The sequence below is a fragment of the Chrysemys picta genome, chromosome 1 (assembly GCF_011386835.1).
Source record: "Chrysemys picta bellii isolate R12L10 chromosome 1, ASM1138683v2, whole genome shotgun sequence".
Classification (NCBI taxonomy): domain Eukaryota; kingdom Metazoa; phylum Chordata; order Testudines; family Emydidae; genus Chrysemys; species Chrysemys picta.
In genome coordinates, this window is record NC_088791.1 from 103174902 (window position 1) to 103193018 (window position 18117).

At 47.0% G+C, this 18117-nt stretch overlaps 1 protein-coding gene across 9 annotated transcripts in view; it reads left to right on the forward strand.

Annotated features, from left to right (window-relative positions):
* Nucleotides 1-18117, forward strand: part of HIPK2 (homeodomain interacting protein kinase 2) — a 201101-nt gene that overhangs the window by 160995 nt on the left and 21989 nt on the right. For all 9 annotated transcript variants that reach the window (XM_005296408.5, XM_065565575.1, XM_042851603.2 and 6 more), the window contains 3 exons: nucleotides 495-637; nucleotides 3004-3183; nucleotides 9949-10230. In XM_005296408.5, the coding sequence (XP_005296465.2) occupies nucleotides 495-637; nucleotides 3004-3183; nucleotides 9949-10230 (605 nt within the window). The remainder of the gene's footprint in view (nucleotides 1-494; nucleotides 638-3003; nucleotides 3184-9948; nucleotides 10231-18117) is intronic.

Here is an 18117-nt window from a genome sequence, read left to right on the forward strand (position 1 = left end):
TTTGGTTTCAGGTTTAGTAGCCTAGGGTGTCCCTAGCTCAGAGGTGACCCAGGTTTTATTGACCAACCCTTAGGAAGCCCTGGAACTAATGAGCTTTGAAGACAGCAACCAGTCCAGGAAAATATGCCAGGCCTGCTGAGACCCCAAGATGCATTTCTGCAAAGGCAGAAGGCCCGATGGGGGAGAGGGAGTGAGTGTGATGGGACCTCTGAGCCAAACTGATCTGAAAAACAGAAATAAAAAATTCTGGTTCTAGTTGAAGTTTGGATTGAGATTCGGGCCAGTTCTCATTTTCCTATCCCTAACTGTGACCCAGCTGCTGCCTTGGAATACATTAGCAGGGATTTCTCTACTTCTTTGTGTGCTCTGTACTGAAAACTATTTTACTGTAGTTTCCTGAAGGCATTAAAACCTCCCTCCCCCCCAGGATGGGCTGACACTAAAGCAATGAATGGTGATTCTTTTTAACCACCATCTTCTCTTCTGTTCAACAGCAGGCCTGGCCTAGCGGGACCCAGCAGATCCTGCTCCCTCCAGCCTGGCAGCAATTGACTGGAGTAGCCACCCACACCTCAGTGCAGCATGCAACTGTCATACCAGAGACCATGGCAGGGACCCAGCCGCTGGCAGACTGGAGGTAAACCTGGAGTATTGTGTGTATATCTGTGAGACACCCACTATATGTCAATGTCTGTCTGACAGCCTCAGTGTCTGAGTAGTTTCTAATATCCCAGGCTGTGTGGCTGGGCTAACACTGAGTGCACAATGGGCGCAGGCTTTGCCCACATAGCCACTGGACTCCCAGCATCTGACTTGGTCTGTAAGGTGCTTTCTGCTATTTTGAGTATGAAGGGAACCATCCATCATAAAACCAAATTCAGGTCTAGTCTCTCTTAAGCTGCTCCATATAGCTCTGTCCTTGTGACAGGATAACATGGTACAAGAAAAAAGATACACGCTCCATTCTTGATCCCAGCATCTTCTCCCCGACCAGCCACATCTGCCTTGGCTTGTTTAAAAAGCCAAATAGCCCTATTGTTTTGTGCTGTGTTGTATCCCAGATTCGGTTTGCAGCACTTTTTGCGCTGGTAAAAACTTCCTGAGAGATGGGATAATTCTGTGGGGGCTGGGAAGACACATCTGTGGAGAGTTATGCAGGAGAGATTTGGCTCTTTGCAGTCTCAGTGCAGGCATGGATAGTGGATCTTTGGCGTTTTCAGGCAGAGTGGGAATAGAATTCTGGCCGGGTCCTGTCTGTGCTGCAGCTGTTTGTGAAATCCTGACCCTTGTCAAAGGATTAGGGTTGGGGAGGCACTTCTCAGGCCAATTACTTTGAACCCATTTATCACAATAAACCCTTCCCGAAATCATTCCATTAGTGGTTTATTTCATCTCTCCTGGAATGAGGAATGTAAAAGGTTAACTGGTAAGCATTAGGTTTACCCTCAACTGTTAACCCCAGCAGCCCCGCACCAGCCGGAGAGACTCCAGCCTAGGCAGCCGTGCCCACTGGGGGAGGGGCCCCGGCCGGGCACAGCCGGGCCTGTGGGCCTTTAATCAATATTTACATCCCTACCTGGAACGTCTCCAATGATGCTGTCTTGACTGTCTGCCTTTGATAGTCTTTCCACTGACAAGTTGCTCTTACTTCTTCAAAGGGTCAGTGTGAGTAGGCACTGAAAGGAGGCAGTAGTGAGGATGGGAGCTGCAATGCATGGCCTTGAAAGTAACAGGATTAAAGTGGCGGATAAATAGGGAGTCCCGTAAGGCCAAATCCTTTGCCCCTGAAGCAAATTCATATGAGATGTCAGATTGGCAAGTCCCCTTGTCATTTTCACCCTTCGTACTCTATGAAAACAGGTACCAAAGAGGCGCTAACTCTGCTCTTGTAGTCTCCAAGACAGTCAGTCACAAGCACAGCATAGTTAAGGAGTTTGAAATCTGTGCGTCATTGTCCATCCCCAAAGGAACCTGGTCAGATTGTCACTTGCTCCATTGCTGTGGTTTATTCCCGAAAATAAAGACATCACTACTGCGTCAAAACATCAGTTTCTTTCCCGGAGGGTTTCTCGGTGAACAGTTGGTGGGTGGAAGATTTTGTTTCAGCAGGCTGTCTCCTCTCCTTTTGCCTGGGGGTTGTGCAGATCATCTCTACATTGAACCTTATTTGGAAGAGTGGGCCTGATGATCAGGGTTATATGTCATACCCAGGTGGTCCACAGAACAGCACTGGTGGGAGATTGCTACTCCACTGTGAGTTGGTACCTTACTCCAAAACCTTGTTCTACTGGGACCTTAGGGAGTGTTGGTTATTGTTGGAACTTGGAGTCTTCTTCTGGCTTCCCTGATAGCCTATGTGACATCTGAGTTGTGGGTAATTGCTTTTGTGAGTCAGACCTGAAGGAGCTGGAGGAGGTCTTCCTGAAGGACAGAGGCGGGATTGGAGCGTGTAGGTGGATACTGTGGGCAGAACAACAAGCTATATAGCAAAAGCTACCCAAGTAGTCAAAGTATGAATGTGTGTGTGTGGTTTTTTTTAAGACTTATTCACAGGCATAATGTTACAGTCTGATGACAGGACTTATACTGCCACATAGACAGTTTGGTTTGGTACTGAGCTGAGTCTCTTGTTCCTCGGGCAGAGGGGGGATAGGAGAACTGCAGAGGCAGTGAGTTCAGCACTAGGGGAAACAGCAACATGCATCACTCTCAACTGCCCCCTTCTGCCAACGCAGCCAATGGCCCTGAGTGGCTCCAGTGGGAAATGTGTCCTGAATATAAACTAGGGGCATGCCCCCCCCCTTGCGAGAGAATGAAGCAAAGGCCTCTGAAAAACAAAGGGAAACAGCCCTTCATGAGAAAAACACCAACCCTAGCTTGATGCCAGGACTGGCATGCCCAAGGTCACCTTTAGCTGGGGGCATTTCTGAGGCTAATGCAAGCCTTTTAAAGAACTATTACACATTTAAAATGCATTTATCTCCAATTTCCCTCCTCTTGCAGAAACACACATGCTCACGGCAGCCATTATAATCCCATCATGCAACAGCCTGCGCTTTTAGCTAGTCACGTGACTCTTCCCGCAGCTCAGCCCTTGAATGTGGGCGTGGCTCATGTCATGAGGCAACAGCCGACCAGCACCACTTCCTCCAGGAAGAACAAGCAGCACCAGTCATCTACGAGGTAAGTGGCAAGGAGCATAATGGAAGCCTAAGAACTCCAAGGGCCAAATTCACTGCTGAAGTTGATGGAGCTGCATGCACTTAGGCTAATGGCAATTTTGGTGGAAACTGTCTAAAGAGAGGGGAGGAAATGCCTTTTCCCCAACATACAGCTTGATTCTTCTCTCATGTGTACCGTGTGTAAATCAGGAGGAACTAGGTGGACTTGAATTAGTTGTAAGTGAGAGAAGGACCAGGCCCATAGTATTCTGATTCTCTGTATATATGTACTGTAGTAGGGTTCTGCTCAGCTTTCTGTGAGAGAGGCGAAGTCACTCAAACAGAAGGCCATGCAATCGTGCCTATTTAAATCCATTAAATTGATGTCTTGGCAGAATTAGTGGATATTGAACCACTTAAAAGCCCCGTTGCTTCCACTTCAGTGCATATATATAGAACAGAGTAGGTATAAATATAGACTGCATGATGAAGTGAGGTGGCATACAATTTTAATGTCCTGTGTTTGGGATGACCACCACACTGTGAGTGGAAGAGCCACAAGTCAGTTGTACAAGTCTCCGCAAATTAATGCCAATCAAAACTCTTATTACCTCCCTCCCTCCCCCCACAAAAAACGATCCATGTTCTGTTTATGCAGTTCAAATGTACTGATTCAGTAGGCCCCAATCCCAACCTATCCACAGACAAAACGTGTGACCGTCTCCCTCTATCTAATCTCAATGACACTCCTAAAAGTGGCCACATTTCCTCAACATTGTCATCCCCCCAAAAGGCCACATTTTCAGAAACAATGGACGTTAGGTGTGCACCTAGAATATATCCATTCAAGAGCAAATGGGTGATTGCATATATGCAGGGATAGATCCACTGGTCCAACTGTGATGCACTCGACACAAAGTGAAGGGCAAAGATAGCCCTAAGCCGCCTGTACTCGTCCCTCATTCTAGACGTGTCCCTGGCATACATTAGAGCAGTCTTCTGGCTGCCCTAGCTTATGCTCATCTACAACGGTCCCAAGGGAATCATGGGGGCATAAGGACATCTCTTGCACCAAGGTCTGGGAGCGGAGGTGGCATAGGGGCCACTATGAGAGTTTTGTGCCACCCAAGGATTCTCTTACACATGGGAATTTTGGGGGGCTAGATCCATCAGTTTTATGGATGTTTTGTCCTGCAAGCGTGGGGCCAGGTTCTGGCCCATAGCATGCAGTTGCATGAACAAAATGCAAGAATGCATGTGCAATAACCCTCTCACTCCTGTGGTAATCCTTGTGGGTGGGGCACACTGGCAGGGTGGGTATGTAAGAAGTATACTTTGCTGCTGCGTGTGCTGTACCTGGTTTGTGGGCAGAAAGCTGAGGTCTTTAGGGCTGTTAAACCAGCACCTTTAGTGAGCACTGAATTTTTCTAAGAAAAGAAAGAGCAAGAAAGAGAGAGAGAGATCCAGAAATGGCCCGCTCTTACAGGGTACGTCTACACAGCAAAAAACCACCCGCGACAGCCAGTTTCAGTGCCTGCATCAACTGACTCAGACTCATGCTACTTGGCTAAAAATAGCAGTGTAAAACGTTCGTGCTCAGGCTGGACCCTGGGCTCTGAAACCCTGCGATGGGGGAGGGTCTCATATCCCAGGCTCTCGCCGGAGCAGGAACATCTAAACTGCTATTTTTAGCCCCATAGCACAAGCCTTGTGAAACCAAGTCAGTTGATCTGGGCTCTGAGACTCGCTGCTGCAGGGTTTATTTGATTGTGTAGCTGGACCTACAGAAGGGGAAAAACAGAGGAGCTCACAGCTCTTAGGTGACCAGATTGGGGCCACAGAAACTGTACTGAATTCACAACCAGTTCCACTGTATTTAAGATGCCAGTGTTCAAATCCTTCCCGTTTGTCTGCTCGCTAATGTGTAATGTTTCATTTACTTTGGGAGGATTCCAGCCGTCTTACCCCATTTGTAATACAGAACAGAGCCAGTTAAGACCCAACAAGCCAGTAAAACAGGGAATAAATCACAATGCATCTGGACATACAAAGTGTTTCCCCCGCCCCCAGTAATCTGCCACCAGGGCACAAGGCGTCTGCATTAGGAAGGAGTCCGACACTTTCAGAGCAGCTGCTTTCCACAGTCCTCTATTTTACGTTATTTGTGATGCTTTTGTATCCAAATGAGGGATATGCTCCTTTTGAGAAGAGGATACTCCATGTTTCTCATTGGTATTCAAAAGGCACTGCAAATGTTACTGTGCAGTCATTTGTTATGCAAAGGACCCTGTGTAAGTCAGTGCAGTGTAATATGTCCATAATTTCTTCCCTTTGATGCATGCCACCTATTCTTTTTGTTAGCTTTCGGGCCAAACCAAAAACAGTCAAAACCTGCCTGTAAAATGGAACAAGAACCAGAATTTTGCTGCTTCTTCGAGTGCTTGCTCATGTCCATGCCATATTAGGTGTCTGCGCTCGCCACATGCACCGGTGCCGGAAGTTTTTCCCTCAGCAGTATCCGTAGGGGACCAGCTCTGGCGCCCTCTGGAATGGTGCCTGCATGGCGTGGTATAAGGGGCGCCGCCAGCTCCCCCTCCCTCAGTTCCTTCTTGCTGCCAGTGATGGTGCTGGAACGTCTGCTGCTTTGGCTAGCTTTGATTCCGTCTCTGTTCTTGCAAACTTTGAAATCCTATAAAATGGTTTCCCTGGCTTCTATTATCCCCTCCCTGGACCCAGGAGATTTGAAGGACGCATACTTCCACATAGCAATCTTTCAAGGGCACAAACACTTCCTCCAATTTAGAGTGGGACCCCACCACTACCAGTTAGCGGTCCTCCCATTCGGCCTGGCGACAGCACCGAGATTGTTTAACAAGTGCATGTCGGTGGTAGCGGCTTACCTCAGGCGCAGGGGGATTCAGATCTACCCATAGCTCGACAACTGGCTCGTCAAGGGCAGCTCCAGGTCTCAAGTCCAACGGGATGTCGTGGTGCTTCAGGCCATGTGCCGCTCTCTGGGCCTACTGGTAAACGACAAAATCTCGATGTTAGTGCTAGTGCAGAGGATAGAGTTCATCGGAGTGGTCCTCGACTCGACCTACGCCAGAACATTCCTGCTGCTGGAAAGATTCCACACGTTGATGAACCTCATCGCGGAAATCTCCACGTTCCCTCTGACTACAGCCAGGGTCTGTCTGCACCTCCTGGGTCACATGGCAGCATTCACTTACGTGGTCCACCATGCCAGGCATCGGAGGGGGCCCCTGCAACAATGACTGGTGGCAGTCTATTCCCAGGCCAGAGGGAAAGATCATTACCATTCCCCAGGTGATACTTACCTCGCTGCAATGGTGGACCTACCGCAGAACAGTCCTGAAAGGGGTTCTGTTCGACGACCCCCCTCACTCCATTGAGTTGGTGTCGGACACCTCAGACCTTGGCTGGGGTGTGCATCTCAGCAACCTCCAGACACAGTGGATGTGGTCTCCGGAGGAGGCAAAGTTGCACATAAACGTCAAAGAGCTCCAAGCAGTCAAACTGTCGTGCGGAGTCTTCCTGCCCCACGTGTCGGGCAAGGTGGTACGAGTCCTGATGGACAACACAGCCTCGATGTTCTACATCAACAGGCAAAGGGGAGCGCGCTCGTCGGCTCTCAGTCAAGAGGCACTCTGTGTATGGGACTGCTGCATCAGCCACAAAATCCACCTGGAAGCTTGTCACCTTCCCAGCGTCAAGAATATGCTGGCAGACCAGCTCAGCAGGGACTTCTTCTTTCACCACGAGTGGTTGCTCCATCCAGAGGTAGCCTGAATGATCTTCCAAAGGTGGGGAACTCCTGACGTGGACCTGTTCGCCACCAGACAGAACAGGAAATGCCACTGATTTTGCTCTTGCCAAGGTCTGAGCAAAAGCTCCCTCTCCGATGCCTTCCTCCTGTCATGGTCGGGGGGCCTGATGTACGCATTCCCTCCGATTCCACTCATCAGCAGGGTCCTGGCAAAGATCAAGAGAGACAAAACACAGGTTGTCGTGATTGCCCCGGTGTGGCCTCGCCAACATTGGTTTGGGATGCTCATGAGCTTGTCAGCGGCCGCTCCCTAGCCCCTGCCCAACCGCCCGGACCTGCTGCCACAGGACCGCAGCCAGCTCTTACACCCCAACCTCATGTCCCTCCACCTCTTGGTGTGGATGCTGCATGCCTGAACCTGGAGGAGTGGACCTGTTTAGAAGAAATCCAACAAGTCCTCCTGGGAGTAGGAAGCCCTCAACTAAACTGACTTATCTGGCCAAGTGGACAAGATTTTCCCACTGGGCATCTCTGCCTCGCGTTCTTCCATACAGGCTGTCCTGGACTACCTGCTCCATTTGAGGAACCAGGGTCTGGCACACTCTTCCATTAGAGTGCATCTAGCGGCCATCTCTGCTTTTCACCCACCGATCCAAAGACAGACGGTGTTTTCCCATGACATGATGGTCAGATTGTTGAGAGGGCTCGAGAGACTCTTCCCGCAGCTATGGACTCCTGTCCTGCAGTGGCATTTTAACTTGGTCCTCTCTAGGCTCACCGGCCCACCCTTTGAGCCGCTGGGTTCCTGCTCCTTTTCCCACCTGTCATGGAAGGTCGCGTTCCTGGTGGCAGTGACATCGGCAAGACGGCTCTCTGAAATTAAAGCCGTGACCTCAGAACCTCCATACACAGACTTCTACAAAGATAAGATTCAGTTGCGGCTCCACCCGGCCTTCCTGCCAAAGGTGGTCTCCACCTTCCTTATGAACCAAGACATCTTCCTCCCAGTGTTCTGTCCCAAACCACACAAGACCAGTGAGGAGAGGCGTCTTCACGCCCTGGACATCCAGAGGGCCTTGGCTTTCTACTTAGAACGTACCAAACCTTTCCGAAAATCGACTCAACTCTTCATCACTACACCGGATAGGATGAAGGGTCACCCGGTATCCTCGCAGAGGATTTCCAATTGGATAACCTCATGCATATGGACTGTTACAACCTGGCGGGGCTACCGCTGCCACTGATTGTTAGAGCCCACACAATGAGAGTGCAGGCATCTTCAGCGGCTTTCCTGGTGCACATCCCTATCCAGGACATCTGTAGAACCGCAATGTGGGCCTTTGTTCATACGTTTACTGCTCATTATGCCATCACTCAGCAGACCAGGGATGACGTTGGGTTTGGGAGAGCTGGGTTCCAATCGACACGTTCGTGAACTCCTACCCACCTCCAGGGGTACTGCTTTGGAGTCACCTAATACAGAATGGACATGAGCAAACACTCGAAGAAGGAAAGAGTTACCTTTTCCGTATCTGGTGTTCTTCGAGATGTGTTACTCATGTCCATTTCATGACCCGCCCTCCTTCCCCACTGTTGGAGTTTCCGGCAAGAAGGAACTGAAATAGGGGGAACTGGCAGCGCCCCTTATACCACGCCATGCGGGTGCCACTCCAGAGGGTGCCAGAGCTGGTCCCCTACGGATACTGCTAAGGGAAAAACTTCTGGCACCAGTGCATGTGGTGAGCACACACACCTAATATGGAATGGACATGAACAACACATTTTGAAGAACACCAGTTATGGAAAAGGTAACTGTCTTTTTTCCTTTGACTCTGAAAATGTTCTGCTAGTGGGGAGGGGGAAAAAGGCTTTAGAGAATAATGACATGGATACTAGAGAATATGTGTTCCTTCTTCATTCAGGGCTTTTTGTTGCCTCCACCCTCTGATAGGCAGGCACTGTGTTTAGGGTCCTGATGCAAATGAACCCTCATTTTCCTTATTTACTTTTAGTGCAGGGGATTGAACTAGGAAGATAGAAAGGAGGGAGTTGAGAATATTTTCCCTCTAGTGAAGAAAAACCTATTTACTTCTCCCACCCTGCACCCACTGCCTTTGCCACCCCACATCAGAGCCAAATGAAACTGAGTATCAGAGGGGTAGCCGTGTTAGTCTGAATCTGTAAAAAGCAACAGAGGGTCCTGTGGCACCTTTAAGACTAACAGAAGTATTGGGAGCATAAGCTTTCGTGGGTAAGAACTTCACTTCTTCAGACTTGCATCTGAAGAAGTGAGGTTCTTACCCACGAAAGTTTATACTCCCAATACTTCTGTTAGTCTTAAAGGTGCCAAATGAAACTGACTGTCTCCCCCTCTGGAACATCTCAATGTTGCTCCACAATGCTGTTGAGATAAGGAAGGCTGGGCAAAAATTTTCTATCAAAACTTTTTTTTGGGGGACAGGAAATTGGATTTTCAACTAAACAACAGGTTTTTTGTGAAAAATGTCTGATTTCCATGGAAAAGTTCAATTTTGGGGGGTTAAAAAACTGAAATATTTTGGATGAAAAACCAAATATTTTGATTTGGAAATGCAGCAGCAGTGCCTCATGGGAGTTGTGGGGCCTTGTGCTCCCATTCTCTTCAATGTGGGGGCTGCTTGGCTGGACTACATCTTCCAGGATGCACCATGGCCAGGCTTTCCCATGAGGCAGCATTTCCAAATTGAACTATTTTGGTTGAATTTTTTTTTATTTTTTTGCCAAAAAAAAAATCTAAATTTTCCACAGGAAAGAAACCCAAACATTTTTCAGCCAGCTCTAGTGATGAGTGATATGAGGCACTCCCTTCCTCCCTCCCTTGAAGAGGCGAATACACCAGTTTTGTAGTGTGCCCAGCCCTCACCAACAAAGAATGCGAGAGAGGTTGACGCCAGGACTCAAAAGCCAGTAATATCTGAGCAATTCGAGCTTTAACCAACTGATTGTTTTTGTCATTTTCAGAAACGTGTCTACATATGAGGTTTCGTCCTCTCAGGCCATCAGCTCCCCTCAGCGATCGAAACGCGTGAAGGAGAACACCCCCCCTCGCTGTGCCATGGTGCACAATAGCCCCGCCTGCAGCACTTCTGTCACGTGTGGGTGGGGAGACATGGCTTCCAGCACCACACGGGAGCGGCAGCGACAGACGATAATCATTCCCGACACACCCAGCCCTGCAGTCAGTGTCATCACTATCAGCAGTGACACAGATGAAGAAGAAGAACAGAAACATGCACCCATCAGGTGAGCAGTGATTCTGTACTCCATTGGGAGTTGTGGTGCGGAAACTCCGTAGAGTCTTAGGAAATAGGGTTGGAACTCAAAGACCACCTAGACAATCTAGTCCATTGGTACACAATGTATGCTGTATGGGCCAACAGTGGCATGGAAAGCAATTCCTGGCAGTTGCCCTAAAGAAACTCTGACAGGGAAGTTGGCATGGTTCAGTAATGAGAGTACTAATCTGGGGCTCAGGAGAGCTGGGTTCAATTCCCTGCTCTGCCATAGACTTCCTGTGTGACTGTGGGCAATTTACATGATCCCTTTGTGCCTCAGTTACTCCATCTATAAAATGGAGATAATACTTCCTCATCTCACAGGAATGTTGTGAGAAGAAATATATTAAAGATTGTGAGGTGCTCAGATATTAAGGTAATAGGGGCTATATAAATACCTAAGATAGCTACACAGAACAAAGCAGTGAGGAACTGGGGTTGGGAGAGCAGATAGTTCAAGATCAGATCTCTCTTTCTAGGTGATCCATAGAATGAAAAGGTTGTAGAATATCCTATCTAGTCCAATCCTCAGCCTCTGTGAAGAAGGCTACCACACTATTACGTCCATATACAGTGCTTCTCCTAACTTATTCTCTAATGATTGTGTGTCATGAATACCTCATTAGGTGAAATAAATTGTGAGGAATATCTGTTCAATTCTCATTGGTGGTCATATCACAAAAAATATTCCCACTTTTGGAACTAATTGGCACCCCATTGGTTGCCTCAGCAGGGAGGCAAAAAACGAGTGGACCATGAAGACTGAACGTCCCTCTTCTCATAGAATTGATCCACCCAGTCACAGTAGATACAGTGGTACAGGGAAGCTGCCTTTGCTGTTCTTGATCCATGAATAAAGAGAGGACTTCTTTCTCCAAGGCTCTCATTTCAGCACCTTTCCTCACATGTGCACAGTCAAAGCCTGAGCACTCCAGGTTTCCCCGTCCTACACCAGTCACAAAAATGTCAGTCTGTTTTAGGAGCTGCAGAGAAGTAGCCTTGCAAATAGCTGAATAATTACAGAATCTTTGAGCTACTAACTCAGCTAGGAATTTTCTAGCCCTGTCCCTTCAATAATAAAAGATAAAATTAAAGCTTCTTTATTTAGAACCTGCTCCACAGCAGATTGGCCTTTAATCATCTGAGATATCTATATCTCTGAATCTCAGTGCTGTGATGATTATTAGTGGTGCACTGAAAATGTGTACAGGACAGACAAGATGGTGCCTGCCTCAATGAGTTTACAACCTTGTATAGAGAAACTAGGCACAACAGGGCTTTATTTTCAGAGGTGCTGAGCACTCATATGATCTCAGTTGGATTGGTGGAAGCTCAGCACCTCTCAAAATCAGGCCTGTCATGTACCAGATGACCGGAAAGATGGAGAGATCATAAAGCAGCGCAGGATATTTTACAATTTTTTGTTGTAAATAATTATTATAACACTTCTTTGGTCGGTTGGTTTCACAGAAAAAGTGTATTTCAAGAAAGGAGTTGGAAAAGAGGGTGGAAGCCAGGTGCAGTAAGAGAACGGTATTCCAACTATTGGTGATATCATGGGAGAAGGTATAAAGATGAGAATGGGAGAGGGATACAAAGGGAAGCTGAGAGGCCTTGCCGGGGGAACATAAGAGATCAGAGAGGTAAAGAGGTGTGGATTTCTGCAGGGCCTAGAAGTTTAGAACAAAAAGCCCGTGAAGGGATGGTTAAGAGGACAGCGATCCACAGAATGAAAAATCCAAGAGAACCCCTCACCTAGTCCAATCCCCAGCATCTATCTAGAAGAATGCTACAGTCTTCCAGGATTATTGGAATGGCAGAGCAGAAAGATTATCTGGATTGGAAGGGAACAAGTTGGAAGCTGGAGGATGAAGGGGAGAGGTGGTTGCAGTAGTCAAGGTGAGAGATGACTAAGGTGTGGACAACGAGTGGAAAGGAAAGGATGGATTTTAGAGATGGTGCTAGATTCTGCCAGGGTTTTTTTTGTTTTGTTTTGTTCTGGGTTTTTTTGCAACAGCTAGTATTGTGGGGACAAGGAAAGAGAAAAGTTGAAAACTAACATTGTGAGGCTTGGTGAACGGGAGGATGGTGGGATCGTCAAGGATGGAAAATGGGGAGCTCAGGAGGAAAAACAGGGATTGAGTTTTCATCATGTTACATTTTGAACTGGAAGCACAGTATCCATGCTAACGTGTGAGGGAGACAGAGGAGAGGCTGGATGAAGAAATCAGAGGTCAGGGGAGGAGAGGCAGTTTTAGGAGATGCCAGCATGGAAGAGTGTATGAAGTTTCCAAGGGATAACTTGTAAAATGAAGATAGGAGTGGGCTGAGGACAGAGGCCTTGAAGGGCACTGGCCAGAGAGCTAGTACAGGAGAAGCTCCAAACTAGGGCTAGGTGAATAATCAATTTTTCTGTTTGGCCATTGAACCAAAAAAAAAAATGGTTTTGGATTGGACTGTAACATTTTTTTGTTTTTCTTTATGAAATGAAAAATCAGAAAAAGTACATTTCAGATCAAACTAAACATTTTGTTCAACTCCAAATTTGTTTTTGTTTCATTTTGGTTTTAGGGTTTTAAATTTTTTTTTTAATTTTTTTAAATTAAATTAAGGAAAATTCCGAAACAAAATGTCTTTCTCAAATGAAAAATCAAAATATTTCATTTTGGAAATGCTGTAACAAAATGTATGGATGTTTCTGATTCAACCTGAATCTGCATTTTTTGTTGAAAAAACTATTCATGTAAAAAAATTCACCAGCTCTGCTCAGAGCAGAATGACTGGAGAGGCAGGGAAGGGCCAGAGTCACAGAAGCAGAGGGAGAAGAGAGTCCAGGATGAGGGAGTTATCTTTGGTGAAAGCATCAGCGAGATTGAAGTCAAGTTGCTTGGGACCCTTTGACATGGCCAAATCTAGGGCCAGATCCTCAGCTGGTGCAAAACAGAGTAGTTTTATTTGAGTCAAGGGAGCTGCACCAGCTGAGGATCTAATCTGTAGTGTGCTATCTGAAGGTTGCTACCTTTAGCTAAGTTTCTCATCCTTCTTGTGCCTCTCAAAGAAAGATGGGAATTCAAATTAAATATATGTGTTTGATGGGAGAGAATGGCCAACTATACAGGACTGTACAACAGGGGCTGCAAATGAGCCTAAAATAAAATTGTAACATTTGGAAATCATGCAAAGACTTTACTGGACTCATACATATTTGTGGAAATTTTAGCCTGTTCAGCAACGATGAGTGCTGGTAGCGTGAAAGCCATGGGGTAACTTGGCACATATTATTTGTCAATGTCCTACTAGACACTTTTGGTCAAATATTACAGAATTAATATGGGATCATAATTTGCTAATTGAGTCAGAACTAACAGTCTGTCCCAAAGCTCATTGATGTCAGTGGAGTCTTTCCACTGTCTTCCCTGATTTTGGATTAAGCCCTAAATTTATTACATGATTTTCCTTGAGTCCCTGGGACTAGAAAGTCGTCTTCTTCCCCAAAATAAATAAATAAATGCATTTGCAGTTGTCCATGGTTATGCAAAGAGATTGCTCTTTACCAGATAAAAAAGTTCGTATGTCCCACTCACAGTTTTAAAAGACCGGTAATATTGACATGGACAAAATTGTCCCACCTGCATATATTGGGCCTGATTCTCAGTTATGCTAAAGCCCCTTTACAGTGCTCTGGCAGGAGCACTTAAAAATGAGCGTTTACTCCTACTTTAAGGCGCTTCTGCAATGCCAGGGCAGTACAAAGTGGCTTTCTAATAAAGGAGGGTCAGACCCTTTATTTGTAAGAATAAGGAGAATTCCATGTGCTATGGGAAGAATTTCTTTCCTATCTAATGGAAAATACAGATGTGCAAGTGCAAGTTTTGAGAAGTCACCAAGGTGGTGTAACAGGCAGTCCAGGACTTTGTTTAATTCTTCTGTGTATTTTACATTGTTGATATGTATAGTTTTGTATAACTATTTTAAAATCAACAGATATTTTTAAAAATTGCCAGTCCCGTTCTCAGAAGCAGCAGGGAGCTATAAAGTTTCCATGGAAAGTCCTATGGGTCTTTGGAAACGTGGTTTCCAATGTAGTATTACAAAAGCGTGCCACCTACTGGAGACTGGTATTATCGTCCTTGCCATAAATTGCAAAGGGGAGAAGAGTAACGCTTGTACGATGACTTTACCACCAAGAGATCTCTAGATGTCATTCTCAGTTCATTGTCTTTTCCAAAGAAACTCCCCTGAGCTCAGCATCCTTAGGCCAAAAAAAGATGGTCTCTGCTGTGCTGAAGAACAACACTTCTGTGAGTTATTTCTCTGGAGAGAGAAGTTTAGGTCCCCCTGGTTTCCCTGGAGGTGTGAGGAAGTTCAAAACAGAATTTAGATTTTACAGATTTCTTATAAATTGAGAGACTTGGCATTTTTGTAAGTTTCTGTACTAAAGTCCTCCAATACTATGGCAATGGGAGCCAGCCAGCCAGATTGATTGCTAGCATTCCTCACTCATAGTCACCTGAGCTATGTAGCCCCTCCATGACTTTTCATTTTATAGGGTTCTTTTTTTAGGTGTACATACTCAGCTGATTAAATACTTCTGAAGTTAACAGGGGAAAAATAAAACAGCTTAAATATAGAACAGAAGCACAAGTGCATCTTGGGATGAATAAATTATGGATATAAGCGAGTGAAAGAATGTGTATGCTGCTCGTGAATGAATGACACACAGGACTGGGCCAGCGGTAATAGCAGCAGGAGGTGTAATTTCACATGCCGCTAACTCTAGCGTAGCAGAGCATGGCAGGAAGAAGTGATTGAAAGGAGGGCAGTGAGGAGGTGCCCTTCGTGACTTTATAACAACAGAAACAACAACCCCCACAACAATTTTCTAAAAAGAAAACACTGATGATTCCTTGGCTTAGAAGGGGACTTTTAAAAGAGAAAAGAAGCAGCAGTTGTACCCGCAAGGAAGCATGAGATCCTTTCACCTCCCAGTTGTCATCCATAGCCCTGTTGGTGCCCTAAAGCAGTGTTTCCCAAGGTGGGTTTGTGGGTTGTGGGAAGGTTATAGATGGGTTGTGGGCCCGGTGTGGAGGGGAGGTGGGTTGGAGAGTGAGCCCACCCCAAAACAGTGGCTCCTGTCCCGTGGGGCTGTGCCTGGCTTCCCACTCCAGGTGATATGACCTGGCGCACAGAATTGCAATGCCACTCAGGTTTGACCCAGCTGCCCCTTCATGGCCAAACAATTCTGTGCGCCAGGTTCCAACACCTGGAGCAGGGCCCAGCCCCATGGGACAGAAGCCCCCGTTGCAGAGTGAGGGGCAGGCTCAGTCTCCAACCCCTCTTCCCCTGGGGCCTCTCCTTAAGAGTGGGCTGGGATTAGGGTTCTGATACAAGAATGGAGGAACTGCTGTGGGTGGTTGGTGCCCCCTCAGCGCGGTGAGGAGGAGGCAGAAGACAAGGAGAAGACACTGGGCTATGATTTTGGGCCCTCCCTCATGAATTTGGACTCTGAGTGGATCCCAAAAAAAGACAAAATGCAGCTGGTGGGTTGCCTTACTAAAAAGTCTGGACACTACTGCCTTAAGGATCTCCCATCTCCATTTCCAGTTTCTACCCCTCAAACTAAAGGCTCCATACAGTAGCCACTATCCTTCTAGGCTAGGCAGGCTGAGTGTAAGTGTGTCCTATAGACCTGTCAGGCATTGGCACGCTTCACTATCACAAAATTCACCGTTAGCTTAAAAAAGAAAAACTATATGAGACGTATCATTTATACAACTGATTGTCAGGGGATTAATTTGTTATTCACACTTACTATATTACATAGATTGGGCCAGATTCTTGCTCCTCACATCGCAAAGGCAAAGAGCATTTCCTTAGAAGGGCAGCTGGGTTTTCTTCTTACATGGGGGGAGTCCTTGGGTGGCATAAATTCAGTGTAACTGAGGAGCTAGAGCGTTGTTTCTTTGTGTGTGTGTGTGTGTGTGTGTGTGTGTGTGTGTGTGTGTGTGTGTGTGTGTGTATGTCTGTGCTTGCAGTGCAGTAATGTTCAAAGAGCCCAGTCAGGAGCAGGGCCCATTGTGTCATTTACAAACACACAGGAAGCATAAAGCATAGTGTATAAAGCAGGGATCGGCAACCTTTGGCACGCGGCCTGTCAGGGAAAGCCCCTGGCGGGCCGGGCCGGTTTGTTTACCTGCCACGTCCGCAGGTTCGGCCGATTGCGGCTCCCACTGGCCGCGGTTCGCCGCTTCAGGCCAATAGGGGCTGCGGGAAGCAGTGCGGGCTGAGGGATGTTGCTGATCCTGGTATAAAGCAAAAAAAGTACTGTCTAATTTATATACACATAAGCACTTGGGATGAAATTGTATCCCCATTAAAGTCAAGGGCAAAGCTCGTATTGACTTTAATGGGGTTACGATTTCACCCTTGATATATAATATATAATGGTATTATTAATGTTGTTATACATAGCCATCACACTGACTAATCACAATCATCAGAGAACAAAGTTAGAATTCCCATCCTTTCTCTAAAACAAGTAAACAAATAAACCACCCCAGGCAGCTAGTGCTTGGAATAACAGACAGCAGAAGCTCTCCCACCAGGCCTGCAGTAGCAGAACCGTTTCACACTGCTAAATGCTTTAGCATGTCTGACTCCCTCCAGTAGAGGGCAGTGATGAACACACGTACAGCTCATTCTGTATCAAGTTCAAGTTCCGGGTTGGGTCTCAGACAAGTGAAAACAGATCCAGTGGGCTCAATATCGTTTCTAATGAATATTTCTTATTTTCATAAGCACTGACTGTGCAGTTCTGTGTGATGCACAAAGAGAGGCGAAACGAGAATAGCAGGACATGTCAGAGGTCAGGTGAGGAGGTGGAATGGCAAAGATACATAAGGTTCCAGCACTGAAATAAGCAAATCATGTTTCAGTGTTAGGGATTTCAGCCTTCACATGGGATTTCCTTAGTTTTTGTGGGTTTATGTGGGTAAACTTTCTTTGCATAGGGTTTATTGTGGTTCATTCTGAAGTGGCAACAATTCAGAAAGCTGCAAGTTATTGGACCTTGAGAGCCATAGAAGAGAGTGTTATAGGCTTAGCCCTCTTCTGTGCATTGGGCCATGTCAGAATGTACTATGATGTGGTTTCTAGAGAGGTAAGGTGGTATGGTGTAAATGCCTGTGAACCAAAAGGTCTGTTTGTGAAATGGCTGCCGTTTTTGTCAGCCCTAGGGCCTGAACCAGGGAGCCTCCGCAGCTGGAAGTATGAGTCGCTACAGTCTGAGTTAAGGAGGCAGACTCTCAAGCTGAGAGCTGTAACAGACCGTGACATATACTGACCAATGTGTTAAATTTGCATCTTCTAGGACTTGATATTTTCAGTTAGGAAAAGAAGATCCTGGTCATGAAAAACTGTCAGTCCTAAAAGACTTAGGGCCCTCAGTGGATAGAACTCTGCTTCTATAGAGCGATGTTGATTTACAAAGGCTGCACTGCCAGACCTTAGTACAGTGGTCCCCAAACTGGGGGCATGCCCCACTAGAGGGGAGTGGAGGAACATTCAGGGGGGTGCATGGCAGGGCCAGGGAGAGCCTCCATGGGGGATGGAGAGGGTGTGCCACACTTCCAGCCCCGCTCCAACCACAGCCTCACTCCTCCCCCCACCCCATTCAGCCCCCAGTCCTGCTCTGTCTCCAGCCCGGTGCCAGCCCCCATGGTGGGGCAGGTAGGGAGCACCATGCTTCCAGCCCTGTGCCGCTCTGCCCCAGATCAGCTCCACCCCCAACCCCATTCAGCCCCCAGTCCTGCACTACTTCCAGGCCCGCTCTGCCCCCCAACCCCGCTCTACCCCC